Source organism: Lissotriton helveticus, chromosome 12 (genome assembly GCF_964261635.1).
Source record: "Lissotriton helveticus chromosome 12, aLisHel1.1, whole genome shotgun sequence".
Lineage (NCBI taxonomy): Eukaryota > Metazoa > Chordata > Amphibia > Caudata > Salamandridae > Lissotriton > Lissotriton helveticus.
The window spans coordinates 16,644,045-16,664,847 of NC_136073.1; the positions used below are offsets into that span (position 1 = coordinate 16,644,045).

Here is a 20,803-nt window from a genome sequence, read left to right on the forward strand (position 1 = left end):
CTACAAAATGCACTTGTGAATCGGCCCCAGAGAGTGTAATAGTCATCAAGGTGATATAGAAATTATTCACATAGTGTGGTATAAAAGATTAGAAAGCCAGGTGATACCATCCACGAGCCAGTGGATCTGTAGGATGTGCAAAAATAACTCACAAGAATTGCATTTGGTGGGCAGTGTGGATTAAGAAGTAAAGGGTTCCCTTACAGTAATGTTGTGTACCACTCCTCAGCTAACAAGGAGTACCTTTCTGCTCAAAATCTAGAGATGGAGCAGCAGTTGCAAATTTAGATCCAGGGTGACTCACATAATTAGGTACCAAAATGTCCGCAAAAGTTATTGGAGGGCTATTTAATAGTGTTAATAGCGCAGTTTGAAAACAAAAACAAACAGAGCCCACTACAAGCAAAGATGTCAGCTAGCGGTGACATGGGTGGTAGAGAGCAGTTGTATTCTACGTAGAATAAGAGACTCCCTTTGATAAGAGTATATTTTTGTTTTTGAAAGCAAGGGGTTTGGAGAGTGAAGAATCATGGCTGTGATGTTATGTTGTTAAATTGACAGCCAGACTGTCCAATTTCCTTGGTTGTATAGTGGCAAGACCATTCCAGTTTGTGTGTGTTTGTGTGTGTGAGACACGGAGAGAGCTAGTGAGAAAGAGAGATTGTGTGTGTGTGGCTCTGTGCATGTATAACCCTCACTATGGAGATGTATGTTTGTGTGTAAGAGAGTGTGTGTGTATGTTTCTGCATGTGTCTCTGCGTGCTGTGAGTTTTGATAGTACCTTCTCATCTTGTTCTAGAGTCAGGAGATGCCCTTTGATTTAGAACCACCGTCTAACTTAGGGGCCCCTCTATGCATCATGATTGGGTGTCTTATCCAAGGAAGGCCCTGTAATCTAGGAGAGACTCTTAGACCCAGGGACCACCCTCTGGCCCAACAGAGGATCTCTGATCCAGTAACGTGTTCCCTCTCTATTCCAGTTACGGCTCTATAATTCTACTTTTAGGGTTGTTGCAGGCTGTTCTCTGGACCATGAGCTTCTCCGTGACCTAGAGGGCGCTTCCTGGTTACTACTCTTGATGATGCTCTCTGCTCTCGTGCGCTAAATTCTACGCTTGAACCTGCTTCCTGATACAAAGGTTCTCTCGTCTGCAAGGCCCTTTCCTGTTCTCATTTACCAAGTTTTTCCAACGCAAACTTCACCACTCGTTCAGGATCTGCATGCATCGCCATGTCAGCAGGAATGTAGAAGACGTTTCTGGCTCCCAGCGCTAAACATTTCTCCGTGACCTGGAACCACAAACAGTGGACATGGTAAGCCGGGGGCTGACTCCCCACATGGATACAATTCATTGGTAAAGGTGATTCTGAATATTGCAAGGGACTCTGCAGGGGAGACCCATTCCCATGAGTGGGACCCACCACCTTGGCCCTCACATCAGAAGAAGGACCAGTTACCCAGAGGAGATGCCCAGTCCATTCCTCAACAAAGGAGAATAACATTCCTCATAGGGGGAACGTCCACTCCAGCCCTCAAATCTAAGAGGAAAACCAATCACCCAGCCTCACCCTCACACACAGGAGAAAGGCTGAAGACCTAAAGGAGACTGCAACTGGAGGATGAAGAAGGAACTGAAGAAATAAAGCCTAGTGCTCAAATGGGACAACCTACTCCAACTTTCACCATCATGATACATCGCAGGCGTGTCAAAAGCACTAACCACTAAGGAGACGGTCTCATCTCGAAGCCAAGGAAGACACCGGTCAGAACATGATACAACACAGTTGTGACAGTCGATGTACACAGGGAAGCGCACTCCAGCTCTCTCTAACAACCAGGCAAACGGCATTGTACAGACCCAAGACATGCATAAGCCATCGGCCAAGGACGCGGGTTACGCCTTTCTTGCAGCTCAGTGTAGGAGGCATTGCACGCAACCATCAAACCTGACCACAAATAATCCCTTTTTTAATTGAAAACCTCACATCACTCATGTTATGCCACACGGTCACAGGCACAATTCTCAGAATTCTCCATCACAGAAAGATCCCGAGACCTGTCTGCGATACAAACCTTAGAATCAAAATAATGGCAGATTGGGTGTAACTCAACAAGTATTACACAATACAAGATAGTATATCACCCAGAGGGGAGCCTCCTTGGAGCCCACAGCTGTAGGAGAGCACTGAACCCAAAATAGACAATCACTACAGGTCTCACAGGCAGGGGGAAAACATTGTAACCAGATGGAAGAACCAATCGTACACTAGCAAGCGACAGAATGGGAAAAGAAAAAGAGGAGGTGAACACTCCAGTCGTCGACTGTAGGAGAACGACGAATCACGCGGGAGGAGGCAACTAGAAAGAAACAAGACTTGCAAGAGGCACACACTGCAGTCTTCACCTCCTTGAAGTAAGGGCCAAATTATTCAACAAGGTGGACAAAATTATGCAGCAAGTAAAGGCGCGTTAGGCAGCATTCTGTGGCACATTATAAGAATTCTGCGTCATTTTAACAAACATTGATGCAAAAGAGATCGCAGCGCTACGCAAAATACAAAGGTTTACTAAGAAATAAAAGGATGCACACTTTGAAATGATATTGTATTGGAAATGTTAATCATCAACCAATAATAATTCCATCTTCCATGTAAGAAAAGGAACATCATTTTGTTATTACAACCCCTGTAGGCACCCAGAGGCGAACAGCTTGTGTAAGTCCACCGCCAGGAGAAACCACGCCTCTATGCTCACACGCCATGCCATAAAAGGCGAGTCCCTTCCATCTGTGCACCAGAGGTATGTTTTAGAACTGGTCTTCATTTTTAGGGTCAACTATGGGTATAGGATGGTACTCTATAGGTATATATAGTTAGGATCGATTTCCATAGGGAAATCGCAACATTCTATTTGGAATAACTTTGGCGCCGGTTGAGCAATTATTATATACACATACATATATATATATATATATATATATATATATATATATATATATACACACACATATATATATATACACATATATATATATATATATATATATATATATATATACACACTTGTATATACACACATATACACATATATATACACACATATATATATACACACATATATACATATATATATATATATATATATATATATATATATATATATATATATATATATATGTATATATATATATATAAATAAGCGTGACCAAGCCGTAATGGCGAAACGCGTCGCGGTACTTTCCTCATCAGCTGAATAAATTTTTGTACACTGCAGCTCTGGGTGTCCCGTTTTCATCAAAAATCTTTGATGTGTGGTGGAGTGAAAATATATATATACATATATACATATATACATATATATTCCAAAACACCCTTGCAGGTAATAAAAACGCACTCGAGCGATCTTTTTTCTTTTCAGTTGTTTATTGCACCACAGTTCTTGCAGTTACCAACGCGTTTCACCGCCCACAGACGGCTTGATCACGGTCAATACTCTTCCACTTTCAACCACCTATAAGGTGTGGTTGTGCAAAGTCACATGACGTACAACACTTCCTGTCAATGATAGAGGATTGTGGATAACGTAGTTCCCCAGTATTTACAATTTGCTGCAGACATTATACAGAGCGCCACTTGCAGCGCTTATACTTTTCTCTTTGATGTATAGTCATGACACCAAAAAAAAAGGGAAAATTATCAATCTCGCCCTCTAGTGGGCCACATATACATGATATGTTCGGTTGATTTCTTGCCCTCCAGTGGGCTTAGCGGTATTTACATGCTATATACATCCTTCAATTGTTACAACTTAAGGTTTTGTATCCACCTAACCATCATATCCCTCTATATCATATGAGCTGTTACTATATTGCATTGACATTAACGGGAGAAAAAAAACCTTTTTTTTTTTCCTACATATATACAAAGTCCCAATTCAATACTGCTGCAGTTCAGATTCTTAATTATTTACAATTGCATTTACAAATGAACATAAAGTTCTTCACTCTGGTTCAGACCTTCCGGATGTAATGTTCTGAAATTTAATATCTGTCGAGATTCCCTGCATCTTAGTTTGCGTTCCCTGTCTCCACCTCTTTCATGAGGAACAATGGTTTCCAATGCGTAGAATTTTAGAAGTTTCCAGTCTCCATTGTGTGATGTTTCCATGTGCTTGGCCACGGCGTTGGCTCTGTCTTTATTTGCCGTTGCCCTTATGTGCTCCAGAATTCGTAGTTTTAATTCTTTCTTTGTGCTGCCAATGTACTTCAATGCGCACGGGCACTCAATCACATATACAACGTATTCTGTTTTGCAATTAATTAGTTGTTTGATGACCCAAGTTTTTTTATTAGGCTATCATCTATATCATCTATATACCTCAGCCATTTTGCTATTTTGTTCACGTGATGATCGGGTGTGCGATGGGGTTTTCCTTCAGCCCAGCTTTTGCATGTCTCACAATGGGATGGTGGGAGCAACAAGTGGCCTGGCATCCGGACAACGATCATCACGTGAACAAAATAGCAAAATGGCTGAGGTATATAGATGATCTCTTGATAGTGTGGGATGGAACAGCGGAGGAATTTGAAATCTATTTCAAAATATTGAACTCCACAGACACAAATTTGAGATTCACCTACACTATCAACCGGCAGGAGGTAACCTTTTTGGACACAAAAATTTACATCAATGAGAACAAAGTGGAGACCACGCTCTACAGAAAGGAAACATCAACAAATGCCACCCTTCATGCCGAAAGTTTCCATCAACCCTCAGTAAAAAACAATATCCCATATGGGGAATTTCTGAGACTCCGCCGCATTTGTTCACAGGAAAAAGATTGGACAATGAACAGTTGCGAAATGGCTAAAAGATTTGTTCGACGAGGGTACAAGAAAGGTACTATCATGAAGGGTTGGGCAAGAGCAAATGAGACTAAAAGAGAGGATATATTACAAACGAAACCCAAAAGGATTGAGACTCAAAAAGTAAGACTAATCATGGACCATTCAAGAGAATCCAAACAAATTGTCAGCATTGGTGGAAGAGGTGTGGCGCCGCGGCCAGGGCGACTGACGCTGGAATCTGGGGACCACGGTTCGATCCCCGGCTCCGGCGGCAGGTTAGCCCAGCACCATGTGACTCTGGGCAATAGCTCGCTTAATCTTCCCGACGGCCCCCCAGCGCCTAGAGACCCTTACGGGTGATTGTGCGCTATACAAATGTGGACTTTACTTTTACTTTACTTTACTTTCTAAGGAAAAACTGGAAAATCTTGCACCTGGATGAAACTGTGGGGAAAATCATGGGCAAGCATCCAGAGGTGACATATAGAAGAGCCACGAGTTTGAAGGACAAATTAGTTCACAGTCACCACCAAAATCCAGAAACAAAGAAAAAAGGTATACAATGGCTTAAAACGAAAGGCTTTCAAAAATGTCAACAATGCAAAGCTTGCCAAATTGTGGTGAATAAAAAAGAAGTGGTATTGCCTAATAAAAAAACTTGGGTCATCAAACAACTAATTAATTGCAAAACAGAATACGTTGTATATGTGATTGAGTGCCCGTGCGCATTGAAGTACATTGGCAGCACAAAGAAAGAATTAAAACTACGAATTCTGGAGCACATAAGGGCAACGGCAAATAAAGACAGAGCCAACGCCGTGGCCAAGCACATGGAAACATCACACAACGGAGACTGGAAATTTCTAAAATACTACGCATTGGAAACCATTGTTCCTCATGAAAGAGGTGGAGACAGGGAACGCAAACTAAGATGCAGGGAATCTCGACAGATATTAAATTTCAGAACATTACATCCGGAAGGTCTGAACCAGAGTGAAGAACTTTATGTTCATTTGTAAATGCAATTGTAAATAATTAAGAATCTGAACTGCAGCAGTATTGAATTGGGACTTTGTATATATGTAGGAAAAAAAAAAGGTTTTTTTTACTCCCGTTAATGTCAATGCAATATAGTAACAGCTCATATGATATAGAGGGATATGATGGTTAGGTGGATACAAAACCTTACGTTGTAACAATTGAAGGATGTATATAGCATGTAAATACCGCTAAGCCCACTGGAGGGCAAGAAATCAACCGAACATATCATGTATATGTGGCCCACTAGAGGGCGAGATTGATAATTTTCCCTTTTTTTTTGGTGTCATGACTATACATCAAAGAGAAAAGTATAAGTGCTGCAAGTGGCGCTCTGTATAATGTCTGCAGCAAATTGTAAATACTGGGGAACTACGTTATCCACAATCCTCTATCATTGACAGGAAGTGTTGTACGTCATGTGACTTTGCACAACCACACCTTATAGGTGGTTGAAAGTGGAAGAGTATTGACCGTGATCAAGCCGTCTGTGGGCGGTGAAACGCGTCGGTAACTGCAAGAACTGTGGTGCAATAAACAACTGAAAAGAAAAAAGATCGCTCGAGTGCGTTTTTATTACCTGCAAGGGTGTTTTGGAATTGAAATTCGGCAGGGCTCTGCCGAGGAAAACGCACCGGTGATAGAGCGCCAGGGGTCGACCAAGCGGAGCCAAGTTGTGGGATATACATATATATATATATATATATATATATATAATAAAATGGGACTCACCCTAGAAGCACATCTTTCTATTACAAAACAGACATGAGAACATCAGAAGGTTATTGCATTTCATGAGGTACAAAATGAGCCCAGCAGCATTTGAGGAACGATTGAAGGCACTGCTCCCTAAAATCAAAAGTAACAGGCCTGGGATTTTTCTGGACCTCTTGAACTAAATACTCCTTTGAGGGCTGGTCTGCACTTTAAAAGATATTTTGCATGAATAATGGAAAACAGCATACTCATGACATAGAAGCAGTCATCATTCCCATTATGTTTCAATAACATTTAAATATGGAAGGTCTTTTGTTCACGCTACAGAAAGAAGCCCTTCTCCAGTCCATCAGATTGGGACATTGCCACTCTGTGGGAAAAAGTTCAAAGTAATGTCTACCTTTTTAACACCTTGCAAAGTGTCTATTGGTGCACTCTACCGCATTAATGGCATTTTTAAATGTTTGATCCTGTCAGCTAGAAACAGATGTTTTTGGCTAAAATATTCAAATTATGCAGCAGATAGAGGAATATATGACAAGAGAGTGAAATGTATATTTACACAGATTACCCAGTGGATTTACTTGGAACAGGTGTAGAAATCCTTTTTAATGTAATGCACATCCTTAGATTTTTAATGGTACAAAAAAAGGTAATATTGACTTTGACTTTCTGTAACAAGAAGCCTTTGTTTAGACATAGTTTAAAGCATTGGCAAGGCAAAGTGTTTGCTGACTAGCCGTAGCGCTGAAGTACACAATGTTAGGCGGATGTACACATGTGGCCTAGCCAATAAATCTGGAGTTGGCTGGCAGACGTTTGGCTTTACCAGTGCCTGTTTTGATTAGAAATGCTTTTGGCGAAACTGTTGTTGGAGGACCTACCAGGCCCTCAACGAACGAAATGAAAAATTGCTAACTAGCATCTGGCATTTGATGGAACTACTTTGTGTGCGGATGTGCTCCTTGTGAAAGGACAGAATGCCGTAATTCACAGTGAAGTTAACCAATGGCTGAAGTGGGCGGATCCACTGCCCCAAAGTGTAGCGGGGAGAAGGCCAATAGACGCAGAGGGCTTTCAGGAAGCACCCGTAAGTAAGTGTGCAATGAATACTATTTTAGTAAACTCAGAAGGTCTTGGCTGACGCCAGACTTGAAAATGGGTCACTCGCAGTGCAAGAGAGCCAATAGCTGATGTGGGGTGACTCACTAACTATGTTGTGTGCTGTGGGGAGTTGCAATCAAAATGTGAATGACAAATCACACAGACCAGTGGATGAAGAGGGCAGACCCAAAGCCTAACAACATCCATACATACCCAAGCAGCCTAGCTGCTGAGAAGCGTTCCATTCTCTTTTACTTGATGTCACTTATTGGGCAAGCACGTGGGGCTACCAACGCCCCAGCCCTCCGAAGCCTATCAGACTTTTCCTATAGAGTAGCAACGGATGTATGATGTTACAACGCATGCTTTTACCACGCATGCTGTTACAATGGGGTTTTTACAACGCATAGCTCTTTGGGGTGCTGGATAGTTTATAGTTTAATTTACTATTCCAACTCCAGTCCCCGTGGACACTAGGGAAGGTGTTGGATAGTAAATTAAATCTATTCCCTATCCTAGAGCGCCCCCCAGCGCAATGCGTTGTAATGGTTTTCGTTGTAAAACCTGCGTTGTAATAGCACTGTGCGGTAAAAGTTGCGTTGTAAAGGATGTTTCCCACTAGCAACAGCCCGCAAGGGAAGAGTTATACTTATGAAACCAAGTTTGACCTTATGGCCCCACTGAACCTGGATTTCAGTCCTGGCAATATTGTTTAATCCAGCACAAGTCCATTTACTCCCCTACTCTTCATTTCCCCTACACAACACACATGGAATACGTGGATTTTTTTTCTCTTCGGAGTGCATTGGTAGCACGACAGCACTTCTGTGTGCGATTGTGAAGTGTCGAAGAAAGGCTCGCATTGGCCCCTACTCTTTCTGACCAAACGTTCCTGCAGTGGCCTTTTAGCACAAAGCTGGTGGACTCGCTTTCCCTGCGGCTCTTTGCTGCATCGCTCCTGGTTGTGCTAGTTGCGTCTTCCCCTTCAGGCAAAGAGTTGGACAGGAAGGTCCACAATTTGAACAGTTTACACCAGGTTTGCATCACAAAAGTGGCGCTAACCTGCGTAAAGTGATGTTTGGTGTTTACTTTCCAGCAGAAAACAAGTTGTGTACTTTGAAGTAGCCTTAAAGAACTAATTTGCATCAAAGGGACGTCCCTTGGATAGGACATAGGATGCTCCATGCAAACACTCATGTTTTTAGGCTAAAATCGCTATTTACTAACTACAGTGGGGAGGGATTTGCATCAAAACTTGACTCCTCGTCGAAGCAGGCGTAACATTGGAGAAAGCTTTTCATTCTTTAAAATATTCTAAATTTGCCAGTGTGCTGCAATGTATGTCTACGTTTAGTATTCTGTATTGGAAGGTACTCTTCCAGTACAAAACCTATGCTTAGCATCACACACGTGTGCAAGGGGGTGTGCTTCTGTGCAACTCTTTCTACAGTGCACCAGTGCTAAGGGAAAGAGACACTGCACTTTCTCTTCGTCGCTGCGGCGCTGTTCTGCGCTCTCCTTTTCAAACACCAGAGCGCAGTAACTTTGGTTACTGTGCCATGTCGAATGTGAAAACGTACTAAATCGGCCTCAAATTGATTTATCAGACCAGTTCATCTTTATCAAAACATGAAATACATTAGTTTTCAGTGAAATTGTATTGGATTGCAGCTGTACGTGTGTCTCTAGCAGGTCTGGTGAGAGGAATGTGTTTATTAAGATTCTGGTAGTCTGGCTGCTTGATTCTCAATTCTTTTGCGATTTAGTTGGATTTTTTCAGTATGTTTTTTCTTCCTTGCGTTGTTAGAAAAAAACAATATTCGCGTCCATTCAAACGTTGAGTATATCTACTGCTGAACCACACCACCCCCTGTGTGATGATCCACAACATGATCTGTTTGGTTAACTATGCCTTCTTTTGTTGTGTAGCCATGCATTCTCCCCTGCATAGCTATGCCTTTGCCTGCGTTCAGCCAAGCCTTCTCCTTTGTGCAAATACGCCTTGGCCTGTGTGTGGTAACTCCTTCTCCTATGTGCATCTTGTGTCTACCTGCTTCCTGTGTGTAGGCCCACCCTCTCCAGTGTGTTTAGTTAGACCTGTGCTTTCATGTTTAACAACTGCTTGCCCTTTGTACTCAACTATTTACCATGTATTGTGATTTACCTTCCACCCAAGTTTTTTGCAAACGAGAGCCAGTTTTTTTACAAATGCATTTTTCTGTGACTTTATTCCTGCCTTATCCTGTGTCTTAAGAAAGCAACAGCCCTTCATACATCCCTCATGTTTCACAACAAAGCACCACCTGTACCTTCTGGAGAGCCGCTTCTCTTCTCGCCGTCAAAACAATCTCAGCGCCAAACCGTGCGTAGTGGTAAGCCATCTCCTCCCCGATGCCTTTGCTGGCTCCAGTCAGAAGAACTTTAGCGCCTGCCAGGCTTCCTGAGTTAGGAAAAAGTACACAGAGAAAATCAATAACAGAAGAAATAGATGTACAACACGTTAAGATATGACTTCCTTCTTCCTGCTGATTTCAAATGCTTATGCGCCTCGTTTTCTTTGCACCAAAACCCAGTATTACTTGATTCCAGTCAATGCAATACCATGAGTTCCCACAAGGTGTCACTGCTGCAACAGAATGTCTGTTGCCAATACAACCCGTGCAAATGCAATACCGTGAGTGAACACAAGGTGTTACTGCTGCACCAGAATCTGTCCGCCAACACAACAGTTGCTGCCAATGCAATTCTGTGTGTGAACACAAGGTGTCACTGCAGCTGCAAACATCATGGAGCACAGTCCATTAATGTTTGGTACCATTAATTTGTTACATTCCTTCTCTTCAGACTAGAACTTTGGGAAATGCAATATCGTGAGTGAGTACGAGGTGTCACTGCAACAACAGAGTCGGTCTGCTCCCCAAACACTCCAGACAATATAATACCCGCAATGAATTCCTTACATGACTGTTGCATTAGATCAGAGATACTCAAAGTACGGCCCGGTAGCCGCAGTTGGCCCTTCTGACATCTACATGTGGCCCCCTGGGCAGCAGAGGGTGGCGAAGTGAGCTGAAGAATGATGATGGATTAAACCCAGATCAGTTGACTGGGGGCGGGGGCTTGCAATGTTCAACGCTCCGTCCGTCATCCCCTTTGGTTTTGCTTGGTTTGCCCTAAGTTGACAGGGTATGCCCAGAAGTGGGTCCCTTGCTCACTTTGCCACTGGATTCAAGCAAGCCGGGCTGATGACGGCTGATTAGCCAGAAAGCAGTCTCAGGAAGCTTGTTTCCGATCCAGGGAAGACATGGCTTGGCAGTTCGGGCTGGACTGCTCCCATGAGGCACAGGGTCAAGACTGATTTGCATATGGCCATGTCTGAACTTGGGTGGCGGAGTGAGCTAAAGAATGATGATGGATTAAACCCAGATCAGTTGACTGGGGGTGAGTGCTTGCAATGTTCAACACTCCGTCATCATCCCCTTTGGTTTTGCTTTGTTTGCTCAACTCAGCACTAACATGGTAGAAAAATGTTTCATATTCAGCAAACACTTATTCAAAGGTTAATTACAGTTGAGGAACGGAAGTAGCTAGGCCCTTAACTTTAGGAACATCTTTATTTTTAGAGACAGCCACTAGATATACATGCTTTGCTTCCCTACACCTACTTTACATCCCCCGCTGGCATTAGTGTGGCCCTCAGTCACACCACAGACCCAACTTTGCACCCCCGCAAAAATATTTGTGAATACTCGTGCATTAGATTCCGTTTGCTCTTTCACTGAGCATGCAATACTGTGACTGAACGCAAGGGGTCGCTGCTGCTCATTTCAGCATCTTCTACCTCGCAGAGGAGGAGCCAAGACCATTGACTCCTCGGGCCAGCCCTTGCCCTCTGGTCCAATTGTGAAATCTAAACTTGTGAATGCTGTAAACATGTCTCATTTCAAAACTCCCTCAGTCGAACTGAAAATGATGTAGCCCTAGGGAGTGTCACAGACCATGGTACAAGGCAGCTGCAATGTAAAAAAAAAAAAAAACACCAACTAAAAAACTAAACCCAAGTGATATTGGAAGTCCAAAATGGAGACACTGTTCACACAAGGCAAATAATGAGTGAAAAACTCAAATGTATTTGTGGCAAACCTCGATGAGGCGTTTGGGCCTCTCGGGCTTGACATCGGAGGCGTAGACCTGTGTCAGGGACCGGTGGGTGTCAGAAGCCGACAACCAACAGAACGAAGCACCGAAGCCTCGCCTGCTGTATCAATCCGCAGGAGACAGTTCACTGTTTGATAGTGCAGAAACAACACTAAGATGCAGGTTTACTACAAGTTCCACACCATAGTGTGAAAAGCTATTATTATCAAAAGCATTACTAGTGGCAGCTCCTCCATTAGGGTGGAGGACGTCGCCCCACTGCTTTTTCGCAGTGCGAGAAGCAGAAACATTAAATAGTAAAACTACCATTTTATGTTTCTGCTTCTCGCACTGCTAACCAGCATAAGTGTTTGGTTGGGGGCGGGTGGGGGGCGGCGGTTCTCCTGGAAAGCAGGGGAGGAGTGGCTGGCCCAATGCTGTGGGCCCTGACTGTTTGGTTGGCCCTCTAGGGCTGACCAAACCAGTCATGCGCACTCACCCTTTTCTGCAACCTACATAGAGAAAATGGCCTCCCCATAGGCGTCTGGCTGGGCACTGTCCCCACCAATCACAATGCAGCGTTGTGATTGGCTTAGGGGAGGGGAGGCTGCTTGCTTCCTGTTCCCTAACTTGGGACCCGGCCAGGAGCTGCTACAGCGTGGGACCCGGGAAGTTACGTTTACCCACCTTGCCCTCCCACCTAAAAATCATGTTGGCCGCAACTGAGCATTACTATTATGTGCAGGCCACAACTCGGGGGTAGAGGCAGGTACACGGCATCCACCCACTATTTTCACAGGGTGGACGCCATCCCCCCTCCCGAGAACTTGGGCTCCACAGAAATATGCTGAACTTGTCCCGGTGTAGTTTTCAGGCACCGGAACACGTTCAGCAGCGCCTGCACGCTTTCTGCTTTCCATTCCCAGCAGAAGTTAAGTGGCCATCAGGCCTCCTTTAGTTTGAATATCCTGACTGAAGGTGGCCTGGAACCTCACACTTAAATGTAAATGCCACGGAGGGGAAACAAAGGCACACAGCTTGTTATCTCTTCACAAGTACTTAAGAGAGGCAGCTTTTGCCTTTGTTCAGTCCTTGTATATAAGAGATGCAATCACTGTTAAGAATGTCCGGTGCGTTGGTCTGTCCCAGTATTCACACACACAACAATTTCAATAGTACATTTATTTTTTCTTTTATAGCACTACCCAACCCAATGCAGGGTGTCAGATCTCTTTACGGTACATACATATTAAACATTGACAATAAATCAACGTACAAGATGAGTTACATGAGACAAGGTTACAAGGAGTAGGAGTCACATGTCCTTCATAGCTCACTGTGCTATATTACAAGGATTAACAATTTATGAACTGCAGGAAACAAAAGGATCTCTGTGTTAAAAGCAGGAACCCACTTTACGATTTACATAAAATAAAAAGCGGTCAACTGCATGTTACGTGATGTGCTTTGCAGGAGACATGCTACTTTGATTCAAATCTGGGACTTCACAAAACACAGACCTCTCCAAATAATGGGTTAAACTCCAGCGTTAGCTCCCCATTGTTACTATTCCCTGAGATTTACTGGGCACCTTCACAGCAGATGCCTTAACCCAATCAAATATTTTACAATGTAGACTTTTCAACCAGTTAAGCAGAACAGATCTACTGCCGTGCTTCTCCTTGTTGCCGATTTCTTTGTGGCAGGGCGTAAAAGACATAAATGTATATATTGAGGCCCAGATTTTGCGTCGGGATTGCACCACTTTTTTGGCACAACCCGACGCCAAATCTAATTTGTTCAAACTCATAATACGCTTAAATGTACACATGATATACCTGATAGTCATTATCTGTTGTCACTTTTTGTGATGTCACTTCCAAAGAGGTCACTTCCTGTGATGTCACATGCAATGTCACGCATCGTGATATCATGCGCTGTGATGGCACGCGTCATAATTTCACTTGCATACTGCCTAACATGGTTTGTCCTACTACTTTTTTTTTTTTTACTTATGCCCCGATTATGTGGCTTCACATAGCTTTTGCCACTGGAAGTATTGTCACTTCACATCTGCTGGGAATAAAAGGCATTTTCCAAGTCACGGATCAACAACGACACTGACCTCTGAGTGCGGCGAACTTCAAAGTACAGGCTCCGCCTCTTCCTCATGTGCGGAAAATCTGGCCACAGCTTTCTCTGTGCAATCACTTCCAGAGTGCAGGCTCAGCCTGATGCATAGGTGGAGTCCCCTTCACAAGCACTGTGTGCAGTCACCTCCGGGGTGCAGGTCCAGCCTGGTACACAGGTGGGGTTCCCGGCACAAGCACTGTATGCAGTCACCTCCAGAGCGCAAGCTTAGTCTGCTGCACAGGTGCAGTCTGCTCACAAGGCCTGTACGCAGCCACCTTCGGGGTGCAGGCTTAGCCTGGTGCTTAGGTAGGGTTTCCAACTGGCATGGGTGCAAATTCAGGACGGTAAGTGTTAAAATTCAGGACAAAGGGTCAAAATTCAGGGCAAAAATTCAGGACAGAAGGTCAAAATTCAGGACAAAATTTCGGGACAAAAGGCAAGCTTTACAGGCAGAGGAAGTTGTGCGATAGTATAAAAGTGTGTAAATAGACAACCACATAAGTACAAATCAAAAAAAGATTATGTTAAGTTGAGACAATCGTGCACTTCCTGGTTTTTCGGTATGTGCGCACCTTTGAGCAACTGTGCAGGACTTTTTGTGGCATTTCATATGATAATAATCTATTTATATGGTTACTGCACTGGGTTGTCCAGTCTGATATTTTGTTTAAAACTCCTGGTCCTACGCAGGCATGTTTAGTGAGAGAAGCGGTCGGGAAGATCTGCTCGGATAGACTTTGTTACTAGCATCTCATAGCTGTCTGCCATCGTGAGATGGAAAGCGGCACGCATAGGTGAACGAAAGGCAGGATTGCTGTGATGAACCCACTACAGGGAACGCATTATGGGTGTTTTAGCAAGAGGAACTTAAAATATGGAATCTGACTTTGCTTATGGGGGCTTCGCAGAGAGTTGCACTAGCTGACGGAAGTCACAAAGGGGCTTTCTCCTGCAGCTTTCTTAAAGAAGTCACTGTTTATACACTATCAAATAGGTTATTTTTTACACACTACCCATTGCTACAAACACAATATACATCTCAAGCACAGCTCATGGCACTATAAAGCTCTCCCTAAAACCTTTCACCTAAAACAAAGTATGCAAACATTTGCAATTATGTGTGTAACATTCAGGTAGCAGTTGGGTGTCACTCAAAAGGTCATATGCATGATGTATGGAGCCCACACGTAAGCACACCGCAAATACAGAATATTAATACATAGACAAGGGAGTAGCCAGAAAATTGAAATACCTCCCACTCTGAAATAAAGCTCTTATGGCACCAAGAAGCAAAGTAAGTCATCACAACCCTCCCCAGAAGAGCTCTCTTGTCCAAGGATCTAACCATTCATCCTTCCATCAAACCCCTGATATCCACCATTTCAAATGTACTTTCTGTCATCTATTAATTCTTTCATCGATCATTCAGTCTTTATTCTGTCCTTCCGTCTGTGTGCCCATCCATATCAAACCTTTTCAACCTTTTGCAAACCTATCCATCATCTATCCTTCCATCCATCATTTCACTCATCTGCCCCTCCATCCACCCTTTCACTCATCCACCCATCATCCATCCACCCTTTCACCGAATCCATCCTTTCACTCATCCATCCACTCTTCCACCCATCCATCCACTCATTGATCCAGCCATTTACCCTTTCACCCAAGCCATCCCTTCACTTACTCATCCATCCACCCAGTCACTCATCCATCCACTCCTTCAACCTTTCACTCATCCATCCTTTCTTCAAGCTCTTCACCCTCTCTTTCACTTGTGTGCATTATTTCACTCGTCCATCTTTACATTCTTCTTTTCACTCATCCATTCACCCATCCATTCTGCCAATCATTCACCACTGCATTTACTTATCCATCCATCTATTCGCCCGTTCTCTTTCCATTTCCCTTTCACTTAGCCACCCACCCTTCACCCATCCACACACTCATCCATGTATTCATCCACTCATGAATCCATCCATTGACCCCATCACATCCTTTGACTCATCCATCCTCTCTCATCCATCCACCCTTTCAATAACCTATCCATCCTTTTGTCCATCTACCCTCCCTTTCACTCACTCATCCATCCTTATATCCACCCTTCACTCATCCATCCATCCACCCTTCCACTTATCAATTCATCAATCCATTCATCATTTCTTGCAAACGTCCACCCATTCACTCGCCCATCATCCACCCTTTTAATAACCTATCCATCCTTTTGTCCATCTACCCTCCCTTTCACTCACTCATCCATCCTTATATCCACCCTTCACTCATCCATCCATCCATTCACCCTTCCACTTATCAATTCATCAATCCATTCATCATTTTTTAGCAAACGTCCACCCATTCACTCGCCCATCATCCACCCTTTCTCTGCCACCTCAAGCCGGGCAGTCTCTGCTCTAAAGCCCGACCTGAAACCAGAATGTGTTTCATGCAAAGCGGCCTTACACTCAATGAAGTTGGTCAGTTGTCTCTGAACCAACTTCTCTAGCATTGTACCCGGTGCGGGCAGTAAGGAGATTGGCCGAAGGGTATTAAGGTCCCCCGGATCTCTGGTAGGTTTCTTTCCCAGGGGGAGAAGGGTTGCATGTTTCCAGTCATCGGGGAAGATGCCCGTGTCATGGGAAGTATTCCAGACATGGGTAAGTGTTTTGGTAAGGGAGTGGGCTATTGTTTTCCAGAGTTTAGGGGGGCAAGGATCATCTGGGGCCCCTGATCTACAGTTTTGAATTTCTGAAGCCGCCTCCTGAGGCGCGATTGGAATAAAGTTACAAAACAGAGGAGCTTCCGACTCTCTCTGAAATGATGAGACTGTGTAAGAACTATAACCTCTCCTTTAACCTCTTTCTCCAGCTTCTTTTCATGAACTGGCACAGAGCAGCATGGGCGTCTTTACACATTTGTTTCGTAGATTTCTTCCATCTGATGGAGTGCCCGGCCCTAGACGGCAGCAGGAGGCCCACCCCATGCTGTAGGAGCCCAGACTGGCCCACTGTCGGTCTGTATGGGGCAATCAGCCGCAGACAGAATACCACTGGGTGGGGTGGGGCGACCCTTGTGCTCAGAGGTTGAGTGCCAGGCGCCCCACCAGGGAGCTGAGGCCTCTGGCAGGGAACAGCTCTGCTCCCTGCAAGGTCCACATTTTGGAAAAAATATGATGTTCAAATTACGGACGGTCCGTGAAATTTATGGACGGTTGGTCACCCTATGCTTAGGCGGAGTCTCACCACAAGGCCCGGTGCAGCCATCTCCGGGGTGCAGGCTCGGCCTGGTGCACAGGTGCAGTCACCTGTGGGTGCAGGCTCGGCCTGGTGCACAGGTGCAGTCACCTGTGGGTGCAGGCTCAGCCCGGTGCACAGGTGCAGTCACCTGTGGGGTGCAGGCTCAGCCTGGTGCACAGGTGCAGTCACCTCTGGGGTGCAGGCTCGGCCTGGTGCACAGGTGCAGTCACCTGTGGGTGCAGGCTCAGCCTGGTGCACAGGTGCAGTCACCTCTGGGGTGCAGGCTCGGCCTGGTGCACAGGTGCAGTCACCTGTGGGGTGCAGGCTCAGCCTGGTGCACAGGTGCAGCCACCTCTGGGGTGCAGGCTCAGCCCGGTGCACAGGTGCAGCCACCTCCGGGGTGCAGGCTCGGCCTGGTGCACAGATGCAGTCACCTGTGGGTGCAGGCTCAGCCTGGTGCACAGGTGCAGTCACCTCTAGGGTGCAGGCTCGGCCTGGTGCACAGGTGCAGTCACCTGTGGGGTGCAGGCTCAGCCTGGTGCACAGGTGCAGTCACCTGTGGGGTGCAGGCTCAGCCCGGTGCACAGGTGCAGTCACCTGTGGGGTGCAGGCTCAGCCCGGTGCACAGGTGCAGTCACCTGTGGGGTGCAGGCTCAGCCTGGTGGACAGGTGCAGTCACCTGTGGGGTGCAGGCTCAGCCTGGTGCACAGGTGCAGCCACCTCTGGGGTGCAGGCTCAGCCCGGTGCACAGGTGCAGCCACCTCCGGGGTGCAGGCTCGGCCTGGTGCACAGGTGCAGTCACCTGTGGGTGCAGGCTCAGCCTGGTGCACAGGTGCAGTCACCTCTAGGGTGCAGGCTCGGCCTGGTGCACAGGTGCAGTCACCTGTGGGGTGCAGGCTCAGCCTGGTGCACAGGTGCAGTCACCTGTGGGGTGCAGGCTCAGCCCGGTGCACAGGTGCAGTCACCTGTGGGGTGCAGGCTCAGCCTGGTGCACAGGTGCAGTCACCTGTGGGGTGCAGGCTCAGCCCGGTTCACAGGTGCAGTCACCTGTGGGGTGCAGGCTCAGCCCGGTGCACAGGTGCAGTCACCTGTGGGGTGCAGGCTCAGCCCGGTTCACAGGTGCAGTCACCTGTGGGGTGCAGGCTCAGCCCGGTGCACAGGTGCAGTCACCTGTGGGGTGCAGGCTCAGCCCGGTGCACAGGTGCAGTCACCTGTGGGTGCAGGCTCAGCCTGGTGCACAGGTGCAGTCACCTCTAGGGTGCAGGCTCGGCCTGGTGCACAGGTGCAGTCACCTGTGGGGTGCAGGCTCAGCCTGGTGCACAGGTGCAGTCACCTGTGGGGTGCAGGCTCAGCCCGGTGCACAGGTGCAGTCACCTGTGGGGTGCAGGCTCAGCCCAGGCTCAGCCCGGTGCACAGGTGCAGTCACCTGTGGGGTGCAGGCTCAGCCTGGTGCACAGGTGCAGTCACCTGTGGGGTGCAGGCTCAGCCCAGGCTCAGCCCGGTGCACAGGTGCAGTCACCTGTGGGGTGCAGGCTCAGCCTGGTGCACAGGTGCAGTCACCTGTGGGGTGCAGGCTCAGCCTGGTGCACAGGTGCAGTCACCTGTGGGGTGCAGGCTCAGCCCGGTGCACAGGTGCAGTCACCTGTGGGGTGCAGGCTCAGCCCGGTGCACAGGTGCAGTCACCTGTGGGGTGCAGGCTCAGCCCGGTGCACAGGTGCAGTCACCTGTGGGGTGCAGGCTCAGCCCGGTGCACAGGTGCAGTCACCTGTGGGGTGCAGGCTCAGCCCGGTGCACAGGTGCAGTCACCTGTGGGGTGCAGGCTCAGCCCGGTGCACAGGTGCAGTCACCTGTGGGGTGCAGGCTCAGCCCGGTGCACAGGTGCAGTCACCTGTGGGGTGCAGGCTCAGCCCGGTGCACAGGTGCAGTCACCTGTGGGGTGCAGGCTCAGCCTGGTGCACAGGTGCAGTCACCTGTGGGGTGCAGGCTCAGCCCGGTGCACAGGTGCAGTCACCTGTGGGGTGCAGGCTCAGCCTGGTGCACAGGTGCAGTCACCTGTGGGGTGCAGGCTCAGCCCGGTGCACAGGTGCAGTCACCTGTGGGGTGCAGGCTCAGCCTGGTGCACAGGTGCAGGCTCAGCCCGGTGCACAGGTGCAGTCACCTGTGGGGTGCAGGCTCAGCCCGGTGCACAGGTGCAGTCACCTGTGGGGTGCAGGCTCAGCCTGGTGCACAGGTGCAGTCACCTGTGGGGTGCAGGCTCAGCCTGGTGCACAAGTGCAGTCACCTCTGGGGTGCAGGCTCAGCCTGGTGCACAGGTGCAGTCACCTGTGGGGTGCAGGCTCAGCCCGGTGCACAGGTGCAGTCACCTCCAGACATCCTGCCTGGTTTCTTCCACAAGCCTCGGCGCCGCCTCAGCCCGGGGCACTTGTGTCTCTGAAGCTGCATCTTTGCTGCAGAAGCTCACACGGTTCCGATCCCCCCACAGGCGCCGAGACTTACCGGGCTGGAAGGTGTCTCGGCTCAGGAAGGCCAGGAGAGCCCCCAGGGCGGCGAGGCAGAGCCCCGGCACGGCCAGCTGCATGCTCGGGCAGGATGTCCTCTGCACCCAGCCCTGCCGAGCCCGGGAAGTGAGAACAGGGGTCAAAGTGCACCGGGTGGAGCAGGCCCTGATTGGCAGCGCCTGTGGCTGCTTGAAAGGCTAGCTCGACCTCCCCTGTGCTGCTGCTGCGGGTTATGAAACGAGACTCGGCCCGCCAGGCTCAGATCAGCTGATGGCGATCACTCTCTGTCACATTCCACTCCACTGTTTTATGTTCACTGTGTCATCGCGTGCAAGGAACACACTTAAGTACATCAGCATCGGTCGCGCTCCGGTCACGGCTGAAGTGGCGGACTAAACCCCCTCTGTACGAGAACAGAAGCCCCTTCATCCACCCCTCCCACCAGGAGGACATGCAGGAGGCGTGAAGCGTGAGGATCCGGCAGCAGCTCCACGCAGGCAGGGTGTGGCTGACCCCGCCCCGGCCCCCCCTCCACCGGAGCTGAGGCTCCGAGGGACAGAGGGACGAGGACCCCCCTCATCAAGCGAGGGAGGCAGGGGTGCGGGCTCTCTCCCTGTCTCCAAGGCCTCTTACTCTCTCACAAACACCCTCTTACTCTCTCGCAAACACCCTCTTACTCTCTAGCAAACACCCTCTTACTCTCTCAAACACCCTTACTCTCTAGCAAACACCCTCTTACTCTCTCACAAACACCCTCTTACTCTCCCACGAACACCCTCTTACTCTCCCACAGACACCCTCTTACTCTCCCACAAACACCCTCTTACTGTCTAACAAACACCCTCTTACTGTCTAACAAACACCCTCTTACTCTCTCACAAACACCCTCTTACTCTCCCACGAACACCCTCTTACTCTCCCACAAACACCCTCTTACTCTCTAACAAACACCCTCTTACTCTCTAGCAAACACCCTCTTACTCTCTCAAACACCCTTACTCTCTCACAAACACCCTCTTACTCTCTCAAACACTCTTACTCTCTCAAACACCCTCTTACTCTCTAACAAACACCCTCTTACTCTCTCACAAACACCCTC

At 47.4% G+C, this 20,803-nt stretch overlaps 1 protein-coding gene across 1 annotated transcript in view; it reads right to left on the bottom strand.

The window, feature by feature from the left end:
- HSD11B1L (hydroxysteroid 11-beta dehydrogenase 1 like) overlaps nucleotides 1-19,919 on the bottom strand; it is a 38,371-nt gene extending 18,452 nt beyond the window's left edge. Inside the window, exons 1-3 of the mRNA XM_078671572.1 lie at nucleotides 19,703-19,919; nucleotides 10,016-10,146; nucleotides 1,179-1,290 (exon numbers count right to left, since the gene is read on the bottom strand). Of these exons, the coding sequence (XP_078527698.1) occupies nucleotides 1,179-1,290; nucleotides 10,016-10,146; nucleotides 19,703-19,784 (325 nt within the window). The 5' untranslated portion in view covers nucleotides 19,785-19,919. The remainder of the gene's footprint in view (nucleotides 1-1,178; nucleotides 1,291-10,015; nucleotides 10,147-19,702) is intronic.
- Nucleotides 19,920-20,803: the final 884 nt, after the last annotated feature.